The sequence below is a fragment of the Sceloporus occidentalis genome, unplaced genomic scaffold, assembly GCF_023333645.1.
Source record: "Sceloporus occidentalis isolate IW3139 unplaced genomic scaffold, rSceOcc1.0.p SCAF_15, whole genome shotgun sequence".
Taxonomy (NCBI): Eukaryota; Metazoa; Chordata; class Lepidosauria; order Squamata; family Phrynosomatidae; genus Sceloporus; species Sceloporus occidentalis.
The window spans coordinates 9565449-9593434 of record NW_028316995.1 but is presented as its reverse complement, the minus strand read 5'-3'; the positions used below and the strand labels follow the sequence as shown (position 1 = coordinate 9593434).

The 27986-nt window shown below is 38.8% G+C and overlaps 1 protein-coding gene across 1 annotated transcript in view; it reads right to left on the bottom strand.

The window, feature by feature from the left end:
• The window catches only part of LOC149303223 (ADP-ribose glycohydrolase MACROD2-like), an 806633-nt gene that overhangs the window by 551612 nt on the left and 227035 nt on the right, over window positions 1-27986 (bottom strand). The window contains exon 4 of the mRNA XM_089481386.1: window positions 23114-23143. Coding sequence (XP_089337512.1) covers window positions 23114-23143 — 30 coding nt within the window. The remainder of the gene's footprint in view (window positions 1-23113; window positions 23144-27986) is intronic.

The window sequence follows — 27986 nt, the reverse complement described above, 5'->3', positions numbered from 1 at the left end:
CAGTACAATGGTCTTAGTTTCCCTTTCACCGTAATATTACAAATATGCGAATCCAATAATGATTTAATAACGGTGAAACTCAATACAGTAATTGTGATGTTTCACAATGTTTGAGCTATAACAGTAATTTGAACATGTAGCCAAAAAGACTGGGGCATTCAGGAATCGGTTAATAAGGGCTATAATATTATGACAGCAAACAGACAACAATCGTAAAAAAGTAGAACGTTGACAGAACAAAACATTATTTTTATTGGTTGTCCTTAGTTTAATGTATATGGCAGGGGCGTCCAACATGCGGCCCGCGGGACCTCGAGGTGCGGCCCGCGGGACCTCGAGGTGCGGCCCGCGTGAGATCGGCAGCCAGGATCACAAGAGCCCTGCTGCTTACTTGTGGGAGGGTCTATTGTCCTGCACAGAGGAAGCAGGAGGCCACGCCCTTTTCTGAAGTCTGTGAGCGGCATCGAGAGCTGTAGTGCAGGTAAGGGGGTGGGGGAGGGTGTTTGAATCAGTATGCATGATTGAGGGAATGAATCTGTGAATGAATGAATTTGTGTGTGTGATAGCATGGATGTGTAAGTGCTGGAACCTAGGCATGATGGGACTGTGATTGCTGTTAGCAATCACACTCCTATCATGCCAAGTCAGCCAGTACATGCTGAAACCTGGCTAGCTGCCCCCTTGTGTATTGATGCTGCCAGCAGTATGGGGTCTGCACTTACAGCCACCCTGTACCAGCATGTACTGGCTGACTTGGGATGATAGGAGTGTGATTGCTAACAGCAATCTGCTAACAGCAATCACAGTCCCATCATGCCTAGGTTCCAGCATTTACTGGTTGTCTGGGTATAAAAAGAGTGTGTTTGCTGTTAGCAATCACACTCCTATCATGCCAAGTCAGCCAGTACATGCTGAAACCTGGCTAGCTGCCCCCCTTGTGTATTGATGCTGCCAGCAGTATGGGGTCTGCACTACAGCCACCCTTTACCAGCATGTACTGGCTGACTTGGGATGATAGGAGTGTGATTGCTAACAGCACTCACAGTCCCATCATGCCTAGGTTCCAGCATTTACTGGTTGCCTGGGTATAAAAAGAGTGTGTTTGCTGTTAGCAATCACACTCCTATCAGGCCAAGTCATATTGTTGATTTTTTTTTTTGTCCAATTGTGGTGTGTTAACGCACTAAAATTGGACAAAAAATACAATAACTATTAATTTATATATGATTGCCCAGCCAACCAGTACATGCTGGAATCTGGGTATTGCTGTTAACAATCATAATATATAATTTTTTTGTACAATTTTGGTGTGTAACTTTTATTAAAAGTGTGGGATTTTTTTTATTATTTTTAAAGGTGGAGGGGGGGTCATTTTTGGTTTCGTTTAAGTGAACCCTGAATTTTCGGTTTTGGTCCAGAATTTTCATTTTAGTGAATCCCTAAAACAAATTGAACTATTTCATTTTTATTTATCCAGAATCCTGAATTTGTAGTCACAAAACTTTCTAGGCCCAGAAATCAGTGAGAGGAAAAGTAAAGGTTTTGTGTCATTTACTTTATTTTAATCTGCATATCTTATTAAAGGCCATATTTTCTCACAGTGAAAAATGAGTGCGGCCCGCGCACGTATACAATTCTGATTAGGTGGCCCACTGCAGAAAAAACTTGGACACCCCTGGTATATGGACTGGTCATCTGGTACACCAGTGAAGTGCATGGTGGGCGAATGGCTGACGGCGCCCCATACTCCCCCGATCGGCAGCAGCTTATAGATGTAAAACGAGGCTATTCATATCCAGCCAGTGGCCACACAGCGTCATTTGCCGGCCACTGGACTTAAAGTATCAGCGCTGGCTGTTCATCTTTAATCCAGCTCTGATCGCAAACCATCTATGACAAGATACTCTTACTAAGACTGCTGAGCAGCTACTGGTAACAAAGTCTCCCATTTGGGAGAACTGACGCTAGCGCTCTGATATTAATAAATGATTAAACTCATGATCTCCTGTTATCAATCATGGAACAGCCAAAGGCTAAAATAATCATAGGAGTTGAAGTTCATCCACAGATGAACAGAATATGTGATAGAATGGCTCAGAATAAATAAAAGTCTACATCAGTACAACAGAAGGTATGTCCAGTTTGGGAATTTCAGAAAATACCCTAAGTAACAAAGGTCAACGCAGGGTCAGAGAAGAGCGGCCATTTTCTGCAACCCAGACACCGGTGCCCACCTGTTTCTGATCCGAGTTGTTTACTTAGGTTTATGTCACATGGAAATACAGCTGTCCCTTGCATCAAACACATGACAGCACACCCACAATCCTGATCCAAAGTCCCATTAGCTGCTCGGTATTTCATCTGCAGCATTGCTATCCCCACTGGAATTTAAATAGGAAAGGTTAAAGAAATGTTTTAATGTATGTTAAAGTCAATTTTGTATATCATCTGTTTTAATGTCATTATTAACGTGCACTATGGAATCTGCGGGCACACCAAGCAATGTAATAGAATGGAATAGAAGCACACAATAAGAACTATTCGGCCCACTTTCCCTGATGTAGAAACTTAAACATTAATCAGTCTTTGGTCTAGCCATATGCCTATCTCATCCAAATTCTATCACTATTTTAGTCTCTACCACTTCTGCTGGCAGGCTGCCCCACTTATCCACCAGTAAGGTAAAACTGCATATATTACATATATTCCCTCTTACTCTCTAATTTTAGATTACGTCCTTTCAGGTCCTTTGAGATCTTTCCTGTACTTTGTTAAATTCCTTTATGCATTTAAATGGTTCCATGATGCCTCCTCTTACTCTTGTCTTTCCTCCAAGCTATACATATTGAGAGCATAAAGTCTTTCCAGATAATTTTATCCATGTTAAAGTTAGCATAACTATTCCTTTAAATAAAAAAACAACGTGTTCTTCTCATACAGCATTGTGTCTGTGCTGCTGAAGACACAGCTGCCATCGTCAGCCTTTCATTCACACTGATGTGTGGGCAGCATGAACGGTGAGAGTACGTATCAATCCCGGCCTCCACACTAGTGTGACTAATGCCACCAAGGAGCAATATAGCTCTGCACAAGTGTCTCCTGGACCAAAGTACATGATAGAGTCAGTCTCCTGTGTATTCAATCATAGTATCATGCTATGTCTTTCTTTTTCTAACTGATGATGAATTCGGCCAGTGGATAAATTGTTTGGAACAAACGCAGTCTTGCATCTTCAAGACACATTATATATTTATATATAGAGTGGCAACAAAAAGTAAGCGAACCTGGAACAAACCAGCATTTTTGTATATGTTTGTCTTAAAATATGATATGATCTTCATTTAAGTTACAATAATGAACAAACACACAACGTATTGTATTGTTCTGATCTATATTGAATACATCAAGGTTGTCGTATCAATGAAACAGGATTGGAGATGTGTTCTAGAGCTACTTTGACGTATAAAACTAAATAAAACACTCAAACCATTTGAGTCCATCAGTCCACAGTTAAACAAATTGTTTATAAATGAAAACGATTTAGTACTATGGCTGTTCTCACCAGAATCGTGCACCCAGCCAAGATGACTCCAAGAGCATAACGCAGAATGCTCAATGAGGCCAAAGACAACCCTCGAGTAACAGCTAAAGTTTGAAGGAATCATTGGAACTGGTTACCATCTCTGTTCACCATAGTCCACCATGAGTCTACCATGAGAGAAACATTGAACTGTCCTATAAGGGACACCATGGAGGAAGCCACTGCTCTCTAATTTAACATCGCTGTTCTCCTGAAGTTTGCCAAAGAACACTTTAACACTCGGTTTGGCAACACACAGCACTACGTATGGCATAAAAAAGGCACCACATACCAACGTGAAAACTTGCCATTATTGAGGGCACCATGAATTTCCAAGTGTATCAAGGTATCATACAGGATAATATGAGGGTGGATGTCCGCCAGCTGAAGCACAGTAGAAGTTGTGTTATTGTAGCAGGGCAATGAACATAAACATCAAAAAGTAAATCTGCTACAGAATGAATTAAAAAACTAAATCTGCTTTTTGGAGTGGCCCAATCAGAGCCCAGATCCTAACCCTTTAGAAATGCTTTGGAATGACCTCAGGAGGTCACACCAATCATCCTAGAAATATGGCTGAGCTTAAACAGTTCTGTGACGAAAAGAACGTTCCTTCTGAACGTTACGAAGCTACCGGAAGCGCTTGTTTGTGGTTATTGCTGCCATAGAAAATCCAAGAATCCACTTATTTTTCCACCAGCACTGTGAATGTTTAATGTATGTGTGTTCAATAAAGACATGAAAGATTATCAATGTGTGTTATTAGCTTAAGAACATTGTGTTTGTCAATACGATTACTAGTGAAAACCAGGTAATTCTTGCCAATGTATGTGCGTGTGTGTGTGTGTGTATATATATATATATATATATATATATATATATATATATATACGCACACACACACACACTTGGGGTCCGTACTTGTCTTTGTTCTGTTAATGCAGTTCCATAGTCCATTTTCTGTTGCAAGCTTAATTGCCAACATGTCAGTGTTTCTTTGTAGGAGGATGAATTGGAAAGCTCAGTGTCTGCTCTTTGCATGCTTCATGTTGGCCTCAGGTGGGATTAGGGAGAGCGGTGGAATGTCTGGCTCCCAGTGACCCCCGAAGACCTGAAAGCATCAGACGATGGGATGCACATTGCCCCACACTGTCACTTCTTTGTCAGATGATGATGCCAATTAAAAAGGTGATGCCTCTTAGCAAGGGGATGGGAAAAAAATAGCTGCAATGTATTTCCATTTTATCCCCTTCACTGCTATCGGAGACATATGCTGTCATTTGTAGTTATGTATAAAAACACATGAGTAGGTCATCTTTTGTCGTTACAACATACATAATTATTTTATATTTTACAGATACACAAACAAAAGTTACAGGCAATTTATCCCTAATAAAATGTTAATTAAGGGTTGAGTTTTTGCGTTATTTCTGCTAAGAAGGATCACCTAACAGCTCACCATCCTTATCACCAGAGCAGGAATTAGGTAATTATAGTATTAATTCTGGCCTCAGAGCTTCCATGTTTTGTGTGCTGCTGCAGTACTATGCATCCGGTTTATGTTACTCTGTCCCTTGTATTTAACCTGCCCCATCCTATACATCTACCTAGTTTCTACCTGCTACAGGCAAGCACCCTTGTTCTGTTTCCATGGTTTTACTTTTGGTGTTCTGTTTAATTTAAGACCAGCGTTAGGACTTGCCTGATGTGAAGTACCATAAAATGTCGGCAGGGTTATAGTCATTAAATAAATCTTCACATATTTGCACTAGGGTCATGTCCTAAAGCTAGCCTGTATGCTGGATCTGCGCCAGAGGACCAGGCCTGAACACGGATCCTGGAAGCATGGCCTGCACTTATTCTTGTTTCCATACGAGACTACTACTACTGCGACCCCTCTACTTGACTCCCACTCACAACAGACTCTCTGTGGCTCAGGTGGCTACCCCCACATTGCTGCCATTACTAGACTTAGTAAAACGGAACTATTGGTAAAGACCAAAAGTATAATGCAAGCATAGCTGGGAACTTCCACCAGGAAGCCTTTAGTGTCAGTAAGAGGGCAGTAGGCAGGAATAGATAAACACTGCTCCCCTGTCTAGAGAAAGAAGGAACTCCTTTGGTGACCAAGGGAAGCATAGTGAATATAAGGCACTGGCTAGTGGTGAGCACTATCCCAAATCACTACTGATGGCTACGACAATAGGATTTATCATGCCACATACTTTTTATAACACGTTAGGCAGGAAGGGGTCACATTTTTAGGCTTTGTATTAGGAAACCATTGGATTTTGGCCGTCACTGTCTAACTTTAATGGTGTAACTGAAAGAAACAAAATGAACTTCATGCTGCCTTTAGGTGAGATTTTCTTATTCTTGTAGTAATTACCATTTAGCCGACATTTTTAGACAACGCTACATAACTATAAGGCCCGTAGCCAATGTAATATTTAATAAAGTATTTAATTTTAGGAGGCTTATTGCCAACACAGCTGATTCATAGTGATTATGTACTACGTCACGGCACTCCTGACAACTACAATGTGTAAAAAAGTACTGTTGTCATCATTCTTCACCAATATGTTTAATTTAGGTGCAAGCTCTCTGTAGCTAGACCTCATTACCTGCTAATACACCCAATATATGCATTCCATATTATTTCCATGTATGTAAACCTTTATTTATTTCATGGCTGGATTCACTTTAATAATTTTCGCAATACAAGTAAAATAGAACTATGTTATACAATAATGTGCAGAGATTCATTGTTACCAGAACCATACCTAGAAACCCTCTAGGTTCTGAAGGAATGTGACCGTGAAATACGGGGAAAAAAGCTACTTTTTCTATACGGCTCAATGATACTGCAGAAGTTAAAATGCGGACAGATCTCTTGAGTGAAATACAATCTAAATGTAGATTTACCAAAAGAACAAACATCCACACACATGAGATCCTTCTCTACCTGGTTTGTTAATCAACACCCTAAAATATTTGGGACCACCAACAGTGCATGTAAATGACTTTAGTCATAGAACAGCCAACCCTACAAAACATTTCCTGTCTATATCGAAATACAGGAAGCGCAGAGTGCCAAAGACATGAGTTTTAGAAACTAACGCAAAGTGATTTGGAATGTGAAAGAAGTAATCAGACTGGCGTGTGCAGACAACCCATACGTGCAGCCGCACTCCTTAATTTTCCAGTATTTATTTTTCTTTAAGCTGAGCCGTTTTAGACATTTACATTCTAATGTATCCTATAGCTGGTGCTTGGGGTAAATTAGAATTTTTGATTATTAGTCAATATGTTTAAGCCCATTTTGATCTACCAATTAGGACACAAATATAAATGTTCATTAAAAAGCTATTTTCTTTGATTTAATATAACATTTGCTAAAACCCAAGAAAACATTTTTTTGTTTTTCTAAGATAATATTGTCTGAATGCATTTTATCAAAAGTATTGGTTTGGGATCTCTTAGAATTAAGAACTAATCCTTGAATGGTATAACAAACAAAATGAGTCTCCCCTCTTTTGGTTTTGAGCACCATAACCCATTCACTTATCCCTTTCCATTAAGTCCCTGACCTCACTTTATTGTAAAAGGCCAACCTTGGCAAGTTGGCCCTACGTATTGCATAGTTATATCGGTGAGGGGAATGTAATGTATTAGGCAGTGCTAAACCAGAAGGCTCGTAGGAGCCACTCCGCAAGGTTAAGCCTTTATTATCCATAGTGAATGATGTCAAATGATGTCATCTGTAAATAAATCGCGAACAGCCCAGTTGGGCCAAGCACATTTAGATGTGAGGTGTGAGCAATGGGGGACCTTACATGGTTCATAGCGGGCATCCTCCCAGGTACAGTTGACTGGGAGCTAGCGTTAGCCGGGGCAGGACATGGCAAATGCTGTCCCTCGATAATAATTAAACAGCTATGCCGCTTATTTCAAGAGTACACAGGGGTTTTACGAGTGGGAGTTTATTTTATTTACATAGGTTGTATCACACCAGTCATATCAGTGCTATGGCAAGACATTGAATCTGGCACCTTTATTGGCAAATTGGTCATCCATTCACTTTCATGATATTTTTTTATACGGATTCATATAAACAGCTATTGTTTGGTGTTTTCAAGTATTACACAGTAATGCAGTATATCATTTCCTATTTTTCTTGTTTAGTGAATAGCTGGACAAAAACCAAACCCAAAAATGCATTATCCATTAGTGAAAAAAAACCCCGCGTTGTATTGATAATGTGATCATATTACGTTCATGTAAAAGTTCTAGTTTATACAATGCAGCATTTCACACTTTGTTTCCATATTCCACGTATCCTTCCTGCTAATGGATAGGATAGTGTTTTCCTCCAGATGTCCAAATAAAGCATCCTCTCCCAATTATTTCTTTTTTTACTGGGAGACTCCCAGGACCTGAGCTCTCACTCACTACAGGGGGTCTGATAGAGGAGGAAAGAGGAAAACAAAAAAAAGCCTGCAAAATACATTAGTGCCCAGCAGTGAATGCTCTGACAGCTGTCCTGACATAGTAAAACATAAAACAAACAAGAAAAAAAATCCAATCACATGGTTTATAATCCATAAATGTACAACCATGCAAGTATTCATTAAGATAAAAAAAAACTGAACTAAAAGGGGGCTTTCAAAGCACCCGTCAATAATAAGCATAATAAGTCTTGTAACGCACATTAGAGTGGTTTGAAAATGTTACATGCGGCCGCCGTGCCTAATGGTGCTGGGGTATTGATAAATGCCAGGAATGCTATTTAACCCGAAATAAATATTACACACAAGTCAGCACTTTTCTTTAGAGATCTGAGAAGTGATTATGTTGCCTGTTTTTGATAGGAAGTCACAACAAATACATGCCCCGTCATTTGCATTTTTGCTGCGTCTTTCTCATTCTTTCAAATGCACAGCTTTCCATGTACGACATAAAAAGACAAAGCAGCATATGTTTGATTCATTTCAAAATACAAAGAAATGTTCTGTTAATAAACAGCTTGGCCTCCAGGTTTCTTCATCTGAAACATAATCATTAACCAGTAGTCTACAGCAAGCCCTCTGAAAAGCTTCACTATTCTGTACAAAAGGAGACTTAAGTCCCCAAAGACCAACTCTTAAAGATATGGTGTGTTGGCATATTTTGTTGCTAGTGTTTGATCTATATTTTATTAGTGGGTTTTTAAGTTGGTTCAATAGGGACCATGTTCTTTGATGCTCTTTACAACGTGGGCTGCAAGAGAACAGCAAACAATTCAGTCTTGTACAGGGGACTTTGAATGTAACGATTATATGAAAGGCAATGGCCAGAAGGAGTCGGAAACCCAAATTTATTGGCTTTAAAAGAAACATGAGACAAGAAGAACAGCACTGAATGTTTCCAATTCAGATACATTCTGCACTTGGAGCTTAGCTGTTACAATATTGGTTAGAAATGTCCTCTTGGTCAGAGATTATAAGGAAAAGAAGCATATTTGGTATTCATAAAGATGATGGATAGAGCCATCTATAAAGGTGGAGTCTTTAGTTTAATGTGATATCTTTTATTGGGACAAGAAAATAAGATGTCGTCTCATACGCTTTCATGGCTTCAGAGGACTCTTCTTCAGGTGGAAGATGACAATGAGACCTCTCAGGTTCCTGGAAGTTTATCACTCTAAATCTTTTTCTATGTTAGCACCGACTGTCGTGTTGTGGGAAGCATTATGTGTACTCTTACACAGTATTACAGACTATATTTATCGATACGTGGTGTCAGCACTTAACATGTATAGCGATAATTTACTTAACCAGACTTGCCTTTGGGTCTTTAGCAATTATAATTACTGATCACCCAGGAGCTCATGTGTTCCAGACACAGGAACTTTACAAGGCCCACATACCACAGAAAAATTGAATAGATGATTTTCCACCCCATCAGATGGTACAAACCTCTAAAGCAAGTGACTGTCTACAGCATATGAAACGTTACCTTCAACAATTTTAAAGATATACATATCAAAGTTGTGCTTCACTTTAGAGAGTGGACTGATTCGTTTGTAGACGGTGGCACTGAAATATATTTTAAAACTGGACAGGTAAGCCAATAATGTTCAATATTAAAACTTTGAAAATCTTTCTTTTGTATTATTATAAAATAATTGCACCCCTTTCATATTGTTACAAATTGTTACACATAGGCTAAATCTTTAAATCTCCAGCTACTAGCCTGGAGTACATAGTATCAACAATGAAATACAGGAAAATATGTCCCATTTACGTACCAATACGTGATCAATTCTTGGAAAAGGTAAAGGAATGCTGGCTGGGAGGACACAGCATTTAAAAGTATGTGAGGTTTTAGGTGTTAATAGCACAAATAAACTGTCCCCTCAATTAGCTGATTTATTAAAAAACAGTGGGAATCAGTAGCTCTCCAAAGATGTCGTTTGTGAGGAATAAGCTGTAAAAGATTGTGAGTTGTTAACCATTATCACCACACCGCAGGAAAAGCGTATTATTTGAGGTTAAGCACCAAGCTTTTAAATACCTAAGAGGAACAGATAATACTTAACAACCGTCAGACCCCGTCCCTCGGTGTCTCTCTACTTATAAAATGCCACTCAGCCCTTAAAAACCCATTCATAGAGAGAAATATGCTTATTTAATTGGATAAAGAACTGTCACAGCTAGAGTTGCTAATCTGCCCTGCAAAATAATGAATTGGAGTGCTTGAGAGAACTATGTGAAAAGTGCTCATTCATTCTCCCAAATATGTGTCGAAATTATATGATATGGCTTCTGCAAAACCATATTATACTCTTCCTTTACTCCACTTAAAGGTGTATTCAACAAAGAGGGACATACTAGATTGCTAGACAACACAAACCAAGACACACAAACCAAAGAAAATACAGATATACACAAATCTACCAGGTGGAGTACGACAAAAACACTACCCCCTCCTGCCAGTGTATCCTATTTCAGAACGTATTTGTTTTGTCGCAAAACAAATTGTCAAGTGCACAAAAATGGTGCTTCACAATTGACTGATTTCAGTTATTTAAACAAGGTGCCCATTTTTCCTAAAAATAAGCCAGCGATATGATAACAAACACCATGCTAACATCTGTACCAAATAATTACAGACATCTTTAGCAACAAACCTCTTTAGCATGGCTGGTTCTAGACCAAATAACACCTCAGGCAAGAAGTCTCTCCATGCCCCCCCCATACACACCATGTCTATTTTAATTTAAAAAAATGCCCAAGAACATCTGTGGTGTTCCTGAGACTTATAACCAGAGAGTAAGTGCAGCGCAGTTGGTTCCATCATGATTCCAGCCTCCCTTCAAAGTATGTTATAACCTGTTGTGTTTGGAAGTTGCTACTGAGAGCTAGATGTTTTAATGTTAGTAATATATACATTACATTTATTTATAAAGCGCCGGCAGATTCCGCAGCTCTGTTACAGTCAGTAGAACAAATTTCACATACAAAAACACATACAATAACAAACTGATGCAAAGGAGAAGAGGGCCCTACTCTTGTGAGCTTAAAATCTAGTCAGTGGTTGAGGGGGAAGTGAGACAATAGGAGAGGGCCGCTTGGATGGGGATGAGTTGATCTGGTTCCGATGAAGTTGCTTTCTACAGTTTTACTTGGTATGTTGTTCCCCCCCTTTTAACTCCAGTGTAACTCTTAACTGCCCACTTATGAAGAGTCCACGTGGGATGAGGCCACAACAGCTACATTTCCAAGGAAGGAATTTATAGGGCTGCCTCACAAGTGGTCAGATAAGGTGATTGCATACAGGAGGTAGATGTTTCACACCTTGGCTAACAAATGCAATTAAGCTAGACTAAAGGGCACCAAATTTAACCCTTTGAGAGCAGCAGGGTATGGATATATGCACGATAAAGACATACCGGGTGGAAAACAGGGGTAACAGCAGGAGATGAGGGGCTCAAGTGAAATATGTTATGGTCATACCTGTAAGAGAAGGAGATATGGCAGACATTAGTGATTCCAGAAGAGTAGTTTGATCAGAGCATGAGGACCAGGGATGGATGTCTGGATAGTCCAGTGTAACTCTTAACTATCCACTTGTAAGGAGGCCACTTGGGAAGAGGCCACAGCAGCTACGTTTCCAAGCGAGGCATGAATAGAATGCTAAACTCCCATAGTGGACTGCAGCAGGACAGGGGCAACCAGCAAGATGAGTCCAGTCTCCTTAACTGTGCAAAGTTGCCCTGTGATTGGCCAATCATTGGTCCTATTGACCACCACAAGGAAATACTTGGAAATGATGGTACTAAGGACTAGGACAAACATGTCCGGTAGCTAAAAATATTGTAGTTAATTTTCTTAAGATTTTACATGGAACAGTATATAATTTGCTCTACAAGAAGTAGCCTGCAGGAGAGGTGCAGGACTTTTAAAATTAAAAAATGCCTATTTACCACAACTGCAAGGCTCTCTAAATGTTGGTTTGTGTATCCTATATTTAGTGGGTGTGAACTACTTTTACACCCAGTGTCTCTGGAACTATAATGACTAAAGTGAAACCAGCTAATAAGGAGTCTCATACTTTCCAACATCCCAAATGACCAGAAAGGAATTTTTTTCTCTTAAGACACGGTGATTAAGTATGGCTAGAAGGCTGGGCTTTACCAAACTTTTTATATAGCTTCAGGACCTATTGGTAGTTATTTGTGTAGCTAAATAAGGCATTCAGAAACATGTTTTTTCTGTCACTTTTAGGGCAGTAGAACACTGCAATACACTCAAGCCCAGTAAACATTCTGAGCTCATAGAAGAGATGGTGCATCAGGGAAGGAAAGAGGGCCAGATGGATGTAGTTCCTAAAGTGGGATCTCCCATCAAGAGAAGTATGGTGTCACTATGTATTAGAGGACTCCATTGGGATGCAGGTCCCGTGGGATCCGTCCAAAAACTTGGGATGCGGGTGGTTTTTCAGGTGCTGCGGGCGGGAGCGAGTGGTCAGACAATGTACCTGCAGGTCCCGGTAATCCCGCGCACTCCCGCAAGGCTGCCTTTGCGTTGCTCTCTCACAGTGTTTCTTCTCTTGTTCAGCCCACAAACCCAGCGGAGTTACGTGATGTGACGTAAACTCACGTCGGGAAATCTGCAGATCAGGTAAGGGGGTTAGCGGAATCGGACACATGTTGCGGGAGTGGAACACACACATTGCGGGAGCGGGCGGTAATGGTCACAAAATTAGTGGGATTAAAAAAGCAGCCCCGCGCAGGGCTCTACTATGTATATATAAATTTCTGAACAATTCAGTTACTTGTTCCTTCCTAGTAGGATAAAGGATGTCAGACGAAGTAAGTGGAATGTTATAGTTCATAGAAACATACAATCCCACAGCAGATAACAACCTTTAGGCGCATCAAGTCTGGCCATTTTACTGCTGCAAAAACTTCACTGTTTCTAACTTGTTTAGACTTGGGACAAAATTTTCAGATTGATGGATTTATGTCATTCCTAACATCCCAATCATTTCACCATATGTCATTCATTTTAATTGTGTAGATTTGCATAGCGTGACTAATTAGCCTGAATCATTTACAATGTCTTAGCCTATACAAAATATTTTAGGTATTTAAAAAAACCCAAAAGCTACTTACTTCCATTTTGTAAAGTATATTGTATTGCAGAAGAATCATGCTTTCATAAGGGGTATTTACATGTTTTAACTACTGTTTCTCTCTGCCAATGTATAACTGCGTTTATGGTTTCTTGACCCCAATCAAAAATGTGCAACACTGTGCAACAAGAGGTCAGCAAGGAAGTTTAACCCCTTAATGAGGGCACTAGTAGATGCCAGTTTTTTAAACAAATTATATATTGTTGAGGACAAGAAGGCTTTGTTAGAGTGAGGTGATTCGCATGTGACATCAGTGATGATGTCACCAGAAAGGGAATGTTACTACAGAAGTTGGGGCATTTAAATTTCCTGAATGTGACAGCACTTGTTTTGAGGACTGTCATATTTGATCACTCAGTTTGGGGCCATACATTTTAGTCTACTGATGCTTAAAGCGTCAGGGTGTAGTAGTAAATCTTCCAGCATTAACTACAGAATTTTTTGATGTAGTACAGCGCTTAAAGCCGTCATAATAATGACATATTGGCGATCTCTGCTTGTCCAACATTCATCATTAACCACAAATATACAGGACATCTGCAACAAAAGCAGCAAATATATTATGCACTACAAGCGCTTTGGAGGTTAGCCTCTGAGTTTCTACAGATACAATGCTTTCTCCCTGTTCCCAACTTATGATTTAGTGACCAGTGATAAGACAGAATAGACTGTGTGTGATGCTTCATCCATCCAGAAGGCAGCGGAGAAAGACAGGATCTTCAGCTCCCCTTCCTAGTGGTGTTAAAAAAATATCCTCTACTCCATAGTGAAGAGGCCAGCGAGATGTTTGAACCTTTCATAGGTGTTGTGGCAAATGCCAGGGCAGGTTGGACTGGCCTTCCTCCAGAAATGGACAGCAGAGAACCAACAGAAAGTGGGAACTCTCTGATTATCTAGGTTGGGTTGATTGGTGGCAGCTGAGGGCAATGAGTAGCTCCTAGAAACAGTCCTAGCTGAAGCCATTCTTCCATGCAAGTTCATCTTTGGGGTAAAATGCTGGAAGTACGAGAGATGCTGCAAAAACATTTGCTAAATATCAGGATTGAGGAATGTGTACATTATTCTCCCTCAGTGGCACAGCTCTGTAATACAGCTGCAATACATGTAAACATACCTATAACTAAGTTACAAAACCACAATCCTTTGCGGATTCCGACAAACCTTTACAAATATACCTAATGCCTGCAGTGTGCCTCGAGACATAAATAACAGCATAAAAAGGCATCAACAAATGTACGCTTTTCACCACAAAATCCACACGGGAACAGGTTCTTAACTTTGACAGAATGAGAAAATACTGCTTATTTGTTGTTCACTTAGCTTACACTATAATAACAAAGTTCCCAAATCCCACATGTAATAGGTTACTTTACACATAAACGCTATTGTTGAATAAAACAATTATATCAGTATCAGCCGGTGGGAAGCTGACTTCTGAACTTAGCAAAACAAAGAAGTCCACATAATTGTGTGTATGCTCTCTGCAAACAGTGTCCTAGGAGACAAAGAGATTAAAGTGTTAAGACAAATAATTTAATCAGCAGAACTGCTGGCTGTTTATTCAATTTAAAAGAAAAAAAAACTGTTCATGGCAGACAACCTCCAGGTTGCTTACATGAAGAAGATATCTGAAAACTAGAACTGAATTCAATATTGAATAATATCGTAAGGCATCTGCACCTTCGGAGGTAATACGGTGGTCCACACATTGAGCAGTCTACAGGTTAGCAAAGCATAGATAAAGTCTGCTTCTAGAGCTGGAGGCCTGCCTGGTGGTCAGTCTGGTCCTTATGGGCCCATGTATACTTCTCAAGTGTCCCTGTTAAGGAGAAACAGTCCCTCCTTAGAAACCAAATCCCTCTGTCCTTTTCTCATCCCCTGGTGAGGGAATTTAAATGTGCAGGGATAGGCATACGGCAATCCTGAAGCTAAGGCAAGGTGAAGGACCAATTCATGTTTGTGTCTTTATAGACTAAATAAAATACTGCAGAATAGATGGGCCCAATGGTTCTTATTTGCCGTCAAATTCTAGGCTTCTATGTCCTCCTCTAGGAGCTCAGAATCTTTCCTTTGTATCACGGAGTATCATAGTGTTCTGGAGCCCTAAAAGTCACATCACAACGTGTATGGAAATAGCAGAAAACGGGTTTAGGTATTAAATTGTGGAAACCAAAACTATTACAATATTCTAAGAGCATTAGTTACAAAAATATAAAACTATTAAGTCACAAAGCCTAACCCCACTATACATATCTCTAATCACACAACCCTAAAACAAGTGTGTTGTAAAAATAATTGGGGTTATATACAAAAAGACTGGTACACAGTTTAAAAGTGCCTTAAAATTATCATAATGACCGAAAAAAATGTTCCCTGAGACTAAATGATTTTGTTGGTTGTTATGGTGATAAGAACACTTTTAAAACGTTGCACTTATTTCATACAATGATTTGTAATCTTAAAAATATTAACCATCCACATCAACTCTGTTTCAATAAATCACAAATATGAATAACCCCACAGCACTGTGGAATTAATGTAAGAAAACAGTAATAATTGCTGCACTGCTCAGCCCTCTTGACTGTGATTGAGGGCTGTACTCCTTATAACCGTACAACAAAGCAGAAAACCCAATAGAAGGAGGGGAAGACGCAGCGAGACACGTGGCATCTGCACATAGCAAGGCCTGATAAACGGTTATAAAGACTCATTACAACAAATTAACGGTCCCAAACTGCGGGCCACAAGTGTCACAGACTGTGAGGCAAGTATGATGAATGTGATGAAGAGGATGGTAACATAGTAGTTCCTTAGAACTCATGCGGATTCAAGACTAATTGTTCACTGAAAATATTTTAATTGCTTATTTCACTAAAGCCAATCATTACGTCAAAATAATTTGCTGAAAGCCAGAGGGCTTGTAAAAAGCATTGTGCTGAATCCCCCCTTAGAACTCAACAGACTATTAAACTTACAATCGGGAAAAAGTGACACATTTAGCTGTGTACGTGGACTATACAACATATCTCCGGTCTCCTAATTACCCGCAGTATTTAAGAGGCATGTGCTGATCAGATGGTGTTTGGGTGACACACCAAAGGCTGCTTTCAAAAGTAAATATTTTTTATTTAATATCTGAAAGAGATATTCTGGCAGATAATATTTTAATTGCAATTTCATATTCCTAGAATAAAATAAAAAGCCATAAAGTTGAAACTATGCCAAAAATGCATAAACAGACCCAATTTAACTTGTGTTTTATGTATGAGAGTTTAGGCAGAACTTTATTAAGCATCATAATAACAGAAATAAAATTCAATCTAAGATTAAAATTATAATCATCGTATCTCTGCCTTTTGGTTAAGATGAAGTGAATACCTATGAGAGAGGAAAAACTTGATCCTTAAGGCAAAGCAGGTTTCATGAAGGATGGGGTACCTGTTGGAGCCCCTGTTATGATCCGTCGGGGCACTCATCACGTGCTTTGTGGTTGTGCGGGGCACTGTTCGCAACAAATAATTGGTTTGGTAAGAGACCCCAAAAGGCACTTGGACCCTTCAAACCTTCACCTTTTTTTGTGTCAGTTAAGTATGCCCAAGCCTAATGGTAAAAAAAGGTATCCCTTCATCTACCAGCCATATGATTGGGCCTATAAGGCACTAAAAGACACATGCTCCATAAGCAGAAGATTAGAAGATCAGGCCCTTCCTTGACTTAGGTCAGGGAGGGAAGGGATGCATATACCTTGTGAGGAGCGCACCACCAGAAGATGAAGCTTGGTTTCCACTTTGACCCAACCTCTTGGAGGTAATAATAGTAATAATAGCTGGAGGTTATGGATACATTGAAGGCTGTATGGAATACAGCCTTATATAAATGTTCAGGAGTTATTACATGTTTCTGATAATGGATATACCCTTTTCCCACCAATAAAATATATCACATAGGTATTAACTTCTTAACGTATATCAGATACTGTTATGGAACCAAAATATATCAGCAACTACCATCAACATTTAGCATGGACTGATCTTTCCATAAGAACAGAATCCAACCAGAATGAGTAGGGGGTTTGCTGTGGATGAGAAAAGGAGAACTGAGATAAGACAGGGTTACCACTAAACTTCTCCCTCCTATGTATACCCTTTTTGGACACAATGTTGGGGGTATGGAGCACTGATTTCAGACATGCACAATAATATATTTATAACGCACAGCCATTTAGACTAAAGAAAAGGGTAGTTAAGTGGTTTACAGTGCCCTCAACTAGCTAGAAATTACTAATTCAACTCAGTTTCCAGACTTTAAAATGGGTCTGGTGTACATGGCACTGTCTGGCTTAATTTCTTGTATAAATTCTATACGTGGTACACCAGTCGCTGCTGTTTGTGTAATGATCTAACTCTGCTTGCAAGAAGTATTTCCAGACTGTACAGCGCTATGAAATAAATTGGATATTTATAAAGAATGGCTGATAATTGGTCCAGTAAAATGTACTATTATTTGTCCACAAGCTATCTGTCTTTTCATATGAATCATTGCTAATAGGGTTATCCGACACAGTAATATACTTCCAACGATATAATATGGTTTTCTAAAATATAACAAGATTATAGCAGGTTTTAACAAAGAATTATGCAGCCGGCAGCTAGACTGCTTGACTCTATCTATTTACGCAACTAAGTAAACAAAAGTGTTTGGTGGTTTTGTCTTAATACAAACACCGATATTGGTTATTTCTAATTCATTCGCTTTAGTACTAGGCATATGGCTGGCAGAATAAAGTGCCACTTTGGAAGGCTGGTTCATTCAAAGGTGGTAAAATAGGTCAGACCATGCTTTTTTTTAAGTATACTCTGGATCGGTTGCGGCAAATATTTCTCAAATATGTTGCAGCAGTTTTGATCCTCCTAAACATGCTAATTAGCTGAATTAGCACAAGCCAGAATAAACCCACATAGCCCAGCAGCGTCAACACAGTAATTATGAACAGTTGGACAACAAATAGTGTCTATTATTTAAAACCCGCCATCAGCGTGTAAGCTCCTCTCTGTTCTACAATAACACTTTGGACTACAGACGCCAAACCAACAAACAGATGTGCAGTCTAAATAATTGGCATCAGAAACTGCACTAAAATGTGTATATCTATTCAGGTCAAAATGAACAAATATAATTGGGTTTTTAGAAGAACTGGTAGTACCGAGTCTTCTCTTTATTGCTCTGTTATCACAGTGGTTCACCTTCTATTTGCATAATGCCATCCACAAACAGAATTAAAATGCAAAAAAACAAAACAATAAAGAACGACAACTCTGTTAATAGTTTTTATGTTGTGCAATACTAAATTGTTCTAATGTTGCAGGAGAGATCTGCTGTGTTTTCTTACCAAGTACTGTATCTTAACAAATAGCCGCAATTTATACCTGGTATTTACATTTACGAGCCTTAAATAGTACGCTTTAGAGGTAAAAAGAAGTACTGTTATGATTTGCCATTTGCAATAATGTTCTTAAGGATGTGAATTAATAAAATTGTACAACATAAAGGTGATATAAAAATGCATATAAATGCCAAATAAATATTGTACGCTGCAAAAGCGTGCTGTGTATTACTATACGCTCCCGGCTCCTAATAATCAGGTAGCAGAATATTGGATCACCGCTAGAAGAAGTAGAATGCGAGGAATCAGCAGCTGTCCTGAAAATACACTATTTAAAGCTTACTAACTATCAAAGAACATTTCAATTCCAGAGTCAATTTGTTCCACCACAGTCATAACTCTATCACTCAGCCTAATGCCCAATATAGCGCCTGAAGAAATACTGTATGTAGTGTTTTTCTCAGGCATGTAAGGGACTAATCAGAGAAATTAAATAGATTAGAAATTGGGTAGGTTGCTTTAAATCTCACTGAAATATTCTAATTTAGATTAACCTGTTATTTTTTAATAATGTTTATAAAATTGTTCACCTTTACTTTACAACTTATGTCGTTATAGAAAATCCATACAGGTCAAATCCTACACTTTGCTATAGACAAGTACATGTCAGCTCAATTTTAGAGACACTTACAATGGATATAAAAAGTCTACACACCCCTGTTAAAATGCCAGGTTCTTATGATTTAAATGAATGGGACAAAGATCATGTCAAAACTTTTTCCACCTTTAATGTGACCTATAACATGAACAATTCAATTGCAAAACAAGCTGAAATCTTTGAGGGGAAAAAACAAAAAAACCTCACAATAACCTGTGTGCATACCTTCTTAAAACTGGGGCTGTGGCTGTGTTCATAATTAACCAATCACATTCAGACTCATGTAAAATAGAAGTCATTACAGACCCGCCATCATTTAAAGTGACTCACAAATAAAGTTCAGCTGTTCTAGTAGGATTTACCTGACATTTGCTTAGTTGCATCTCAGAGCGAAGGCCATGGTCTGCAGAGAGCTTCCAAAGCATCAAAGGGATCTCATTGTTGGATGATATCAGTCAGGAGAAGGGTACAAAATAATTTCCAAAGCATTAGATATACCATGGAACACAGTGAAGACTGTCATCATCAAGTGGAGAAAATCTGGCACAACAGAGACATTACCAAGAACTGGACGTCCCTCCAAAATTGATGAAAAGACGAGAAGAAAACTGGTCAGGGAGGCTTATGAGAGGCCTACTGCAACATTAAAGGAACTGCAAGAATTTCTGGCAAGTACTGGCCGTGTGCTACATGTGACAACAATCTCCCGTATTCTTCATATGAATGGGCTATGGGGTAGGGTGGCAAGATGAAAGCCTTTTCTTACAAAGAAAAACATCCAAGCCCGGCTGAAGTTTGCAAAAACAAACATCGAGTCCCCCAAAAGCACGTGGGAAAATGTTATGCTCTGATGAAACCAAGGTTGAACTTTTTGGCCATAATTCCAAAAGGTATGTTTGGCGCAAAAACACTGCACATCACCCAAAGAACACCATACCCACAGTGAAGCATGGCGGTGGCAGCATCATGCTTTGGGGCTGTTTTTCTTCAGCTGGAACCGGGGCCTTAGTCAGGGTGCAGGGAATTATGAACACATTTTGGCACAAAAGCTTCAGGCGTCCGTTAGGAAGCTGAAGATGAAGTTCACCTTTCAGCATGACTACGACCCAAAGCACACATCCTAATCCACAAAAGCATGGCTTCACCCGCAGAAGATTAATGTTTTGGAATGCCCCAGCCAGAGCCCAGACTGGACTCCAATTGAACATCTGTGGGGTGATCTGAAGAGGGCTGTGCACAGGAGATGTCCTCACAATCTGACATATTTGGAGTGCTTTTGCAAAGAAGAGTGGGCAAATATTGCCACGTCAAGATGTGCCGTGCTAATAGACTCCTACCCGAAAAGACTGATTGCTGTAATAAAATCAAAAGGTTCTTCAACAAAGTATTAGTTTAAGGGTGTGCACACTTATGCAACCAGGTTATTGTGAGTTTTTTGTTTTGGTTTTTCCCCCCTCAAAAATTTCAGTTTGTTTTGCAATTGAATTGTTCACATTATAGGTCACATCAAAGGTGGAATAAGTTCTGACATGATTTATCTTTGTCTCATTCTTTATCATCACAAGAACCTGGCATAGTGTAGACTTTTTATATCCACTGTAAGTGCTATGTCTGTGATGAGCATTATGGGTATCATAATGGTGTTTGTTGTCCCGTAGGCCGGGACACACACACATACACACTGGGTCTAAGCTTAGCCCAAAGTGATAGCTAGCAAATTTGTAAAATCTTCCTACACAGTACCGCTGGTAATTCTGATGTCTTTCAGTGGCTTCCTGTTAAGGACACGCTATTCTCCAAAGGCCTCACACATGATTGCAAAGAGAGAACATGTTTGTGAAAAAATATGCATTTTAACTTCCTGGAGAAGCCAAGACTGCATCCATTTGGGTCCCATTTAAACATTTCATGTTATTTATTTATTTATTATAAAAGGATTGCATTTTAGGCTCATCCAATGATTATTAAGCGCTTTTTATAGTCATCTTATGGTTGCCCTAAACACAACCTCAGATATGACAACCAGGCCAACAAGCAAACGCCTATGGAAAGCACAGATGACCTCTCCAGCTCTTGACTGCTGGGGCACCAGAGGCCCCATTTAGAAAACTGTAACAAAGAGAGTTTGGAAAACAACCTTTGGATTTTTGTTAAGTACATCACAGTATCCCTGTGAATAAAACATTTTATTGTAAGAACATTCAAGTCATTTAATTAATGAAATCACAGAATATTTCTGATCCACCCTACAGATATCATCCTTGCTTTGAATAAAATTAAAATATATTGTTCTTTCAAAACAAAGTGTACATTTGTTTCTACCTTTCCTGGATAGCATTAATCATTTGATTATAACATCTCTGAGACATGTAACTGTGACCTTGCTTTCCTCTTGCAGGAATTCTTAATAATGTTACAGCAGGAGAGCCGTACTAGTTTCAGCTGACAATCTTTTGGGGGGTTTTCTATTCTCATCACAGAATCTAATGATAATACGATTGGAACATTTGGCGGCCTGGAAGCAAAATGTGATATGCTAGTTTTCAGGCCATTGTTCAGTACTTTGCAACACAGAGCAGGTTAAATCAGATCATTGAATAAAGCATCCAAAAGGCAACAAGTTTCATTAACATACAAATTATGAGAGGAGAGAGAGAGGGGAGAGAGAGGGAGAGGGAGAGGGGAGGAAGAGGGGGAAGGAAGAGGGGAATTGCCATGTTTGCATTTACTGACAGGTTTTACCATTAGTTTGGTTTTATTTATTTTTTTAAGCAATTTATTTTTCAGCTGCTTAAACTGTCACATTTACACAAACTGTAATATCTCAACGGCTATAACTCGAATGACAACAAAAGTGCTTATGTGCAAACAAACAAAGCATAGACTATACTGAGTTGCAGCAAAATTGACACTTGTTACGATTGGGATAACCTTCAACGGCTTCCTCTATACATTGTTTAGAGTAGCGGCAGTCTGAGTATCACTATTTTACCATACAAGGTTGCAAATCAAACTCCTTCAATAGCTTAAAGGGGCTTTTTAAATACTTTAATATGTATTCTTTACCTGAGTTCACGCTCCACATTTTGTGGAGTCTTATTAGACTCCCCAGGAACCCCCAGGACCCCCTCGTGCAAAAAAGTTCTGGAGCTAGGGGTTAGTTGGTATGTAAATGCACTACTCCAATGAAAAATGCATTGCATGCAATGCAATGAGATAAGGTGGAGGAGAGCAAATGCATGAATCCTTCTGTGCTTTTTGGATGCAAAAAAAATAAATGTAAAGGTATGCATTCGATTTCATGAGATGCCTGGAATGTCCCTTTAACAGGAAAAATACACTGGAGATCAGGTAACTTTTGGGGAGTTTGATAAAATACTGCAGCTGTACTTGTTATAATGAAACAATAAGGATGGTTCAAACACCACATGAGCAAAATGCTAAGAATGAAAATAGTGCTCAATATATAGTAAGACCTCCCTACAGCACAACGGGGATTGTGAAGGCTTTGTTAGCCAAAATGTAGCAAGGAAGCTTGGGTCTCATTAGCTTATTAAACAAAAAAGGGTATATATACAATGAACATATAACCAGCGTGTGATATGCTGTTTCCAGTGTGCTCCGGATATCTATATTAGAGCAACAATTATTACAGGTAGGCCTTTTCAAATATGTTTAAGAAACAAAATGATATTGATTCCCATTCCTTTTGGTCCATAGATTCATGTATATGTACACTCATTTCTAAACAGGAACAATTTTATAAGAGCAATACTTCTTATTATAGTGTCACTTGCCACCATCACAGACTTACCTCCACCCCCTCCGAGAAGACTTGAGTTTGCTGAAATCAAAGAAAGAAAACACATTGTAAGTTTTCTGCTAAAACTGACAAAACATATATAAAGACACAGTAAAGCAATATGAAGCGAGCAGACCGCACATGAAGTGGTTCATTTACTACACAATAGTTATAGTTAACTAGCTTCCTTCACATTTCATTATTAAGGAATAATGCTGTAAGGTTCTACCTACAAGAAGGGCTGAGCTGGCCCCTTATTGAATATAACCCAAAGTATGCACATTAATGGGGGCAATTGGTGGCAACATAATAAAGGGACTCCATCATAAAAAAAAAATCCTACACTGTAAGAACACAGTCTAGAAAAGCATTGTTTTTCTAAATATTATTATAGTAAGACTATAAAACTAAATATATTATGTCAGGTGGGGACAGAGGTAAATTGCTGATCTGTGATATCACATGAGGCATCATAATAATTACTCTCCATTGTCCCCTCATGTGACATCATCATTATCAGGGAGAGTTCACACAAAACACAAACTCAATTTCCTCCTGCTCTATACATGCGTTTCTTGAGACCCTAGATAATATATTTGGCGCTGCGTTTGCACCATGCAATACCAGAACTTGCCTATCCCTGGCTGGGATTAGATATATTTTAGTTCATGAACGAGTTAAACAATCAGAACATTTTTCTTTAATACAATTTAAAATATTATCACAGCCTATGCACCAGTAGTTCCATGCTACACATCTGATTATGAAGCTTAAAGTATTTCATTAAAATGCTGTCAAGATATAACATTTTCCCAGTACAGTGTTTTTTCTGAAAATCTCACATTATCTAAATACCATCCCAATGTGTTCTTTGAAGACATTTAGAACTGAATGAGACACAAAGACCTGGGTATTAAGAGACAGAACAGATCTGAAGCTTTTTCCCTCTTAGATAATTAAATCTAAGATTGTAGAATGTAAAATAAATCTACTGTACTATGTGTATACAGTATATATATATATTTATATTATGTATATATATATATATATATTTATGTTTGTGTATGTGTAACCATTTAAAAAAGCACAATTAAGTGATGATATGATAAATAGTAACTAAATAATGCTTGAGGTTATTTTGAACAAACGTCACTCTATGAAACACTAAATTCATTCTCAACCCTGACAGATTAGATATGAGGCACAATGGGGTTTATTCACTAAAGCGTTTTTGCTCCCTCACTTGACTATTTATTATAAAGGGAAAACGTTGGCATAGTTCAATGGGTGGGGCGACTTTGAAGAAATCCCACTAATTTAACTATACATTACACAGGGCCAGCCAAGCTCTTTGTGCAGCAGAAGCTCAATAGGGTTAGCTCTTCACAATTCATGGTTAAAACCACAAGTTGGAAATGGGAACAGGAGAGGGGGGCAAATGGACATGGGGGTGCTAAGGAGATTCAGAAAATATGAGATAAGATATCCAACTAGATATAGAGAGGTACAGAAAAGCATAAATGTGGTCTAAAAAGATGAGAGGGCTACCTGAAATGGCTGGGGTATTGGAACTAATAGGGGCATCAGAAACTTGGGGCATCAGAAAGTTGGTTGGGCTAAGCACCTTCTCTCACGACTATGTAAATATGGCTACAACTTGCTTTAGCGTCAGACGACTGTAGGTTCTAATTTTGCAGAAACTCTGCATATTAATCTCTGTTCCCAAGTAACCGGCAAGAAAGCGAGTAAATAATGTATTAACTATGACAAAACAAGTCTAGAGGTGAAGCAAGAAAAAGGAGTCAGATGTATCACAGGCCAGGGATCGGCTGAAATTTATTTAATACATTGGGATAGTTGAATATTTTTATGTTTATGGTTGAGGACCAACCACAATGAGCTGGTCCTGCGTAATAAAAAGATTTATTACCAATAAAAAAAAAAGTTCTGCTTCCTTGTAGGCTCCTTTCCTTTAAAGAAGAGAGCTTAGGTCCAACTGTGAGGGGCAATAGTAAGTTTCCTATGTCAAATTTAGTCATAATTGGCGATGCCCACGTGTAAAATGACTTAATGCTGCAGAAGAGTTTTAGTGTAGTAATTACAGCCCATTTCTCTAACATATTCTGTCAGGCGCCACCATAGCAGGCCTGCCTGAAAACAATAAACATTTTAATGGCGGAAATGATTAATAAGAAAACACAATCAATGCGACAGCGGTAAAATAAAAGAGGAAGTATTTGTCGATACTATAGACAGATATCAGTTCATCAATAAAACATCAGAATGAAGAGACATTGAACTGAGTAATTTATGAAGCTGGTTGCGGCATCCTCTCATACAAGCTTCGTGAGATGTCCTTACATGTCACTAGAATTTGTTTGATCCAAATGCCGTGGACGAAACATATCAGCGAGAGCCAGCATTTACGCAAGAACGAGGCTGTTTCTGCGAGGTTTGTTCATCTTAACATAATTATGTTTTATGAATAAGACAGCAATAAATGAACCAGAGCAATCACAATCTATTAGAAATGCATTATTGATACATTATTTCCTTACAAGGCAGTGGAAATCAAGTTACGAAGCTACGCTGGCAGGTTTACAGCTGTCAGTGCGGAATCGGTATGAAATCACCCGTATCTGAAGGCTTGAGAGTATCATAACACAAAAATGCAATCACACGTTATTTAAAAATGAAAAAATAGTCCATTCCTTTAAGCGTAACAGCCTGGTTGGGAAGTGAACAAAACATGGTGCACGCCATCTCATATGTTAGAATATTCCACTTACCTGATTCCCCAGAATTGCGCAATCATTATAAGGTGTAGGATCTTATCTCATGCACAGAGTTCCATTCATTCATTAACCCTATCAGTTGCAGGTAACACGTTTGGGGTTGCATTATGATTCCCTATAGTAATGTGCCATATAATTAACAAAGGAAGAAGACATCATTGTAACCTTCCTAGTCCATGTACCGCACATCAAGAAGTGATGTTGATATATTGATGCCTTATTATTTCACTTTGAGTCATACCAGAGGCTCCAATAAACAAATGACTTGTTGCTTCCGCAAGCGGCTGCTGTTAGCCTTCTGTTTTGTCTCCAATACACACATACAACCCTTGCGGATACACATCTGCCCCTTCAAACACCACCAATGGCCAGTCCAGCAGCCACTAAAGGCATTTTTCTACTCAAAGAGGTTCTCCTTTTAAAAAGTCCTGTATTAAATTTAAAAAAGTCAAAACAGATGCAAGAATTATGTTTTATTTACAGAGGAATCAAAGACAAATGGAACTAACTGATCCACTTGTTAAATGAAAATGGGTGCACACCAAAGCAAACGCTTATCACAAAAACCTGGTGTTTTATAGTTTAACATAAAAAATGTACTCTCTCTCTCTATATATATATATACGGAAAATATACAATGGTTACTGATTTTTTTTTCTTTTTCACAAGAGGTCAAATTTGAAAAAGACAAAAACACACACTATATGTTTCTTGATTTTTTTCCCATCATGTATTTTCAATTTTAAGTATACTTTTGAAGTGGACAAACACAGCAAACCCCAAATGAGCATTGTCCTGTTGTTAAGCTATTGAGGAAGATGTATGAATATGGTGTTCAGGCCTAGAAGATGTTGAATATTCATTAGTAGTGACTGCACCATCCTAGCCTTGTAGAATGGCCAAAGACGAACAAACCATGTGATTAGTAATATGAATATTACAATGAATTACATTATAACAACCACATACAAGGTATAAAATATTCCAAACTCCCCTATAGCTCACTAAAATGCAGAGATTTGGTGTTATTTTCAGAAACATGATAACCAAGTCCCTACTTAGTAGGGGCTGAAGTTGAGGAACACCGGTGTTTTCCACTGCTGTATGTGCTCCTCTGCAACAATGATGACCAAGCCTGAAACTTTCACCTAAACTACCCTGAGGCATAGGCCAGCAACCCCTCATAATTACATCCCCATCCCATACCACAGAGAACAAGCTTTCAGTACACACAACCCTTATATCAGAACAGAATCTTTATATTCAACTGTTTAAACAATTACTTGTCTCCTCGCCATCCCAGAGGTTGTAAACGTACTTTATACCATTAAATATAATTCACACAACGAGAGAGAGTAAGGGACTTGCCATTAAACTGTACTCTTTTCTGCCCTGTTTAAAGCGTACTAAGCGTTTTTTCTCTCTTTTTGTGTAATACATTCTAATTTAGATGTTTTTCTTGCCTGTGCTGATTCTGCTTACATTGGATTGTGTCTAACTGCTTGTAAGACTATATGGCTGAGTGTGCCTGTAGTATCTCAACAGGTCATCAGCTGCCAGGAGTCAGACTGATCAATAAGTATGTTCTCAGGGTCTAGGCTGATTTGTCGAACGCCTAGTATCCTTAGGCTCAATGCAGGTTGTGAAATTTAACACATTCTGTGCAGAGTGGATGCATTTAGCTGCTAAACAGATTTTGTAAGATAAACGGTTTGTAAAAATTCTTATCTGCCCAAATCTAAATACCGTTAGAGCACAGGGCTTTCTATTGAAATTGTTTTGCTATGACATCATATGCCAGGACATGATGTAAGCCAGTATTAGTGATGTATTTATAGGGAACGCTATACCACTATAAATGGGCTGATTTCAACCATAGGCATAGACAGGTCCTTCCATGCATGTTTTACATCATTCTCTATGATGCATAAGTGGAAATTACACCCCAAGATTGAAGACAGTCTGCCTGCACCCTACTTGCATCATCTTAAGAAAAGATTTATGAACCTGAAGACTAACGTTAATATCCTCGGGCAACACATTTTAAAACATATGATAAGGCAAGATGACAGCACAACACATGATTTAAA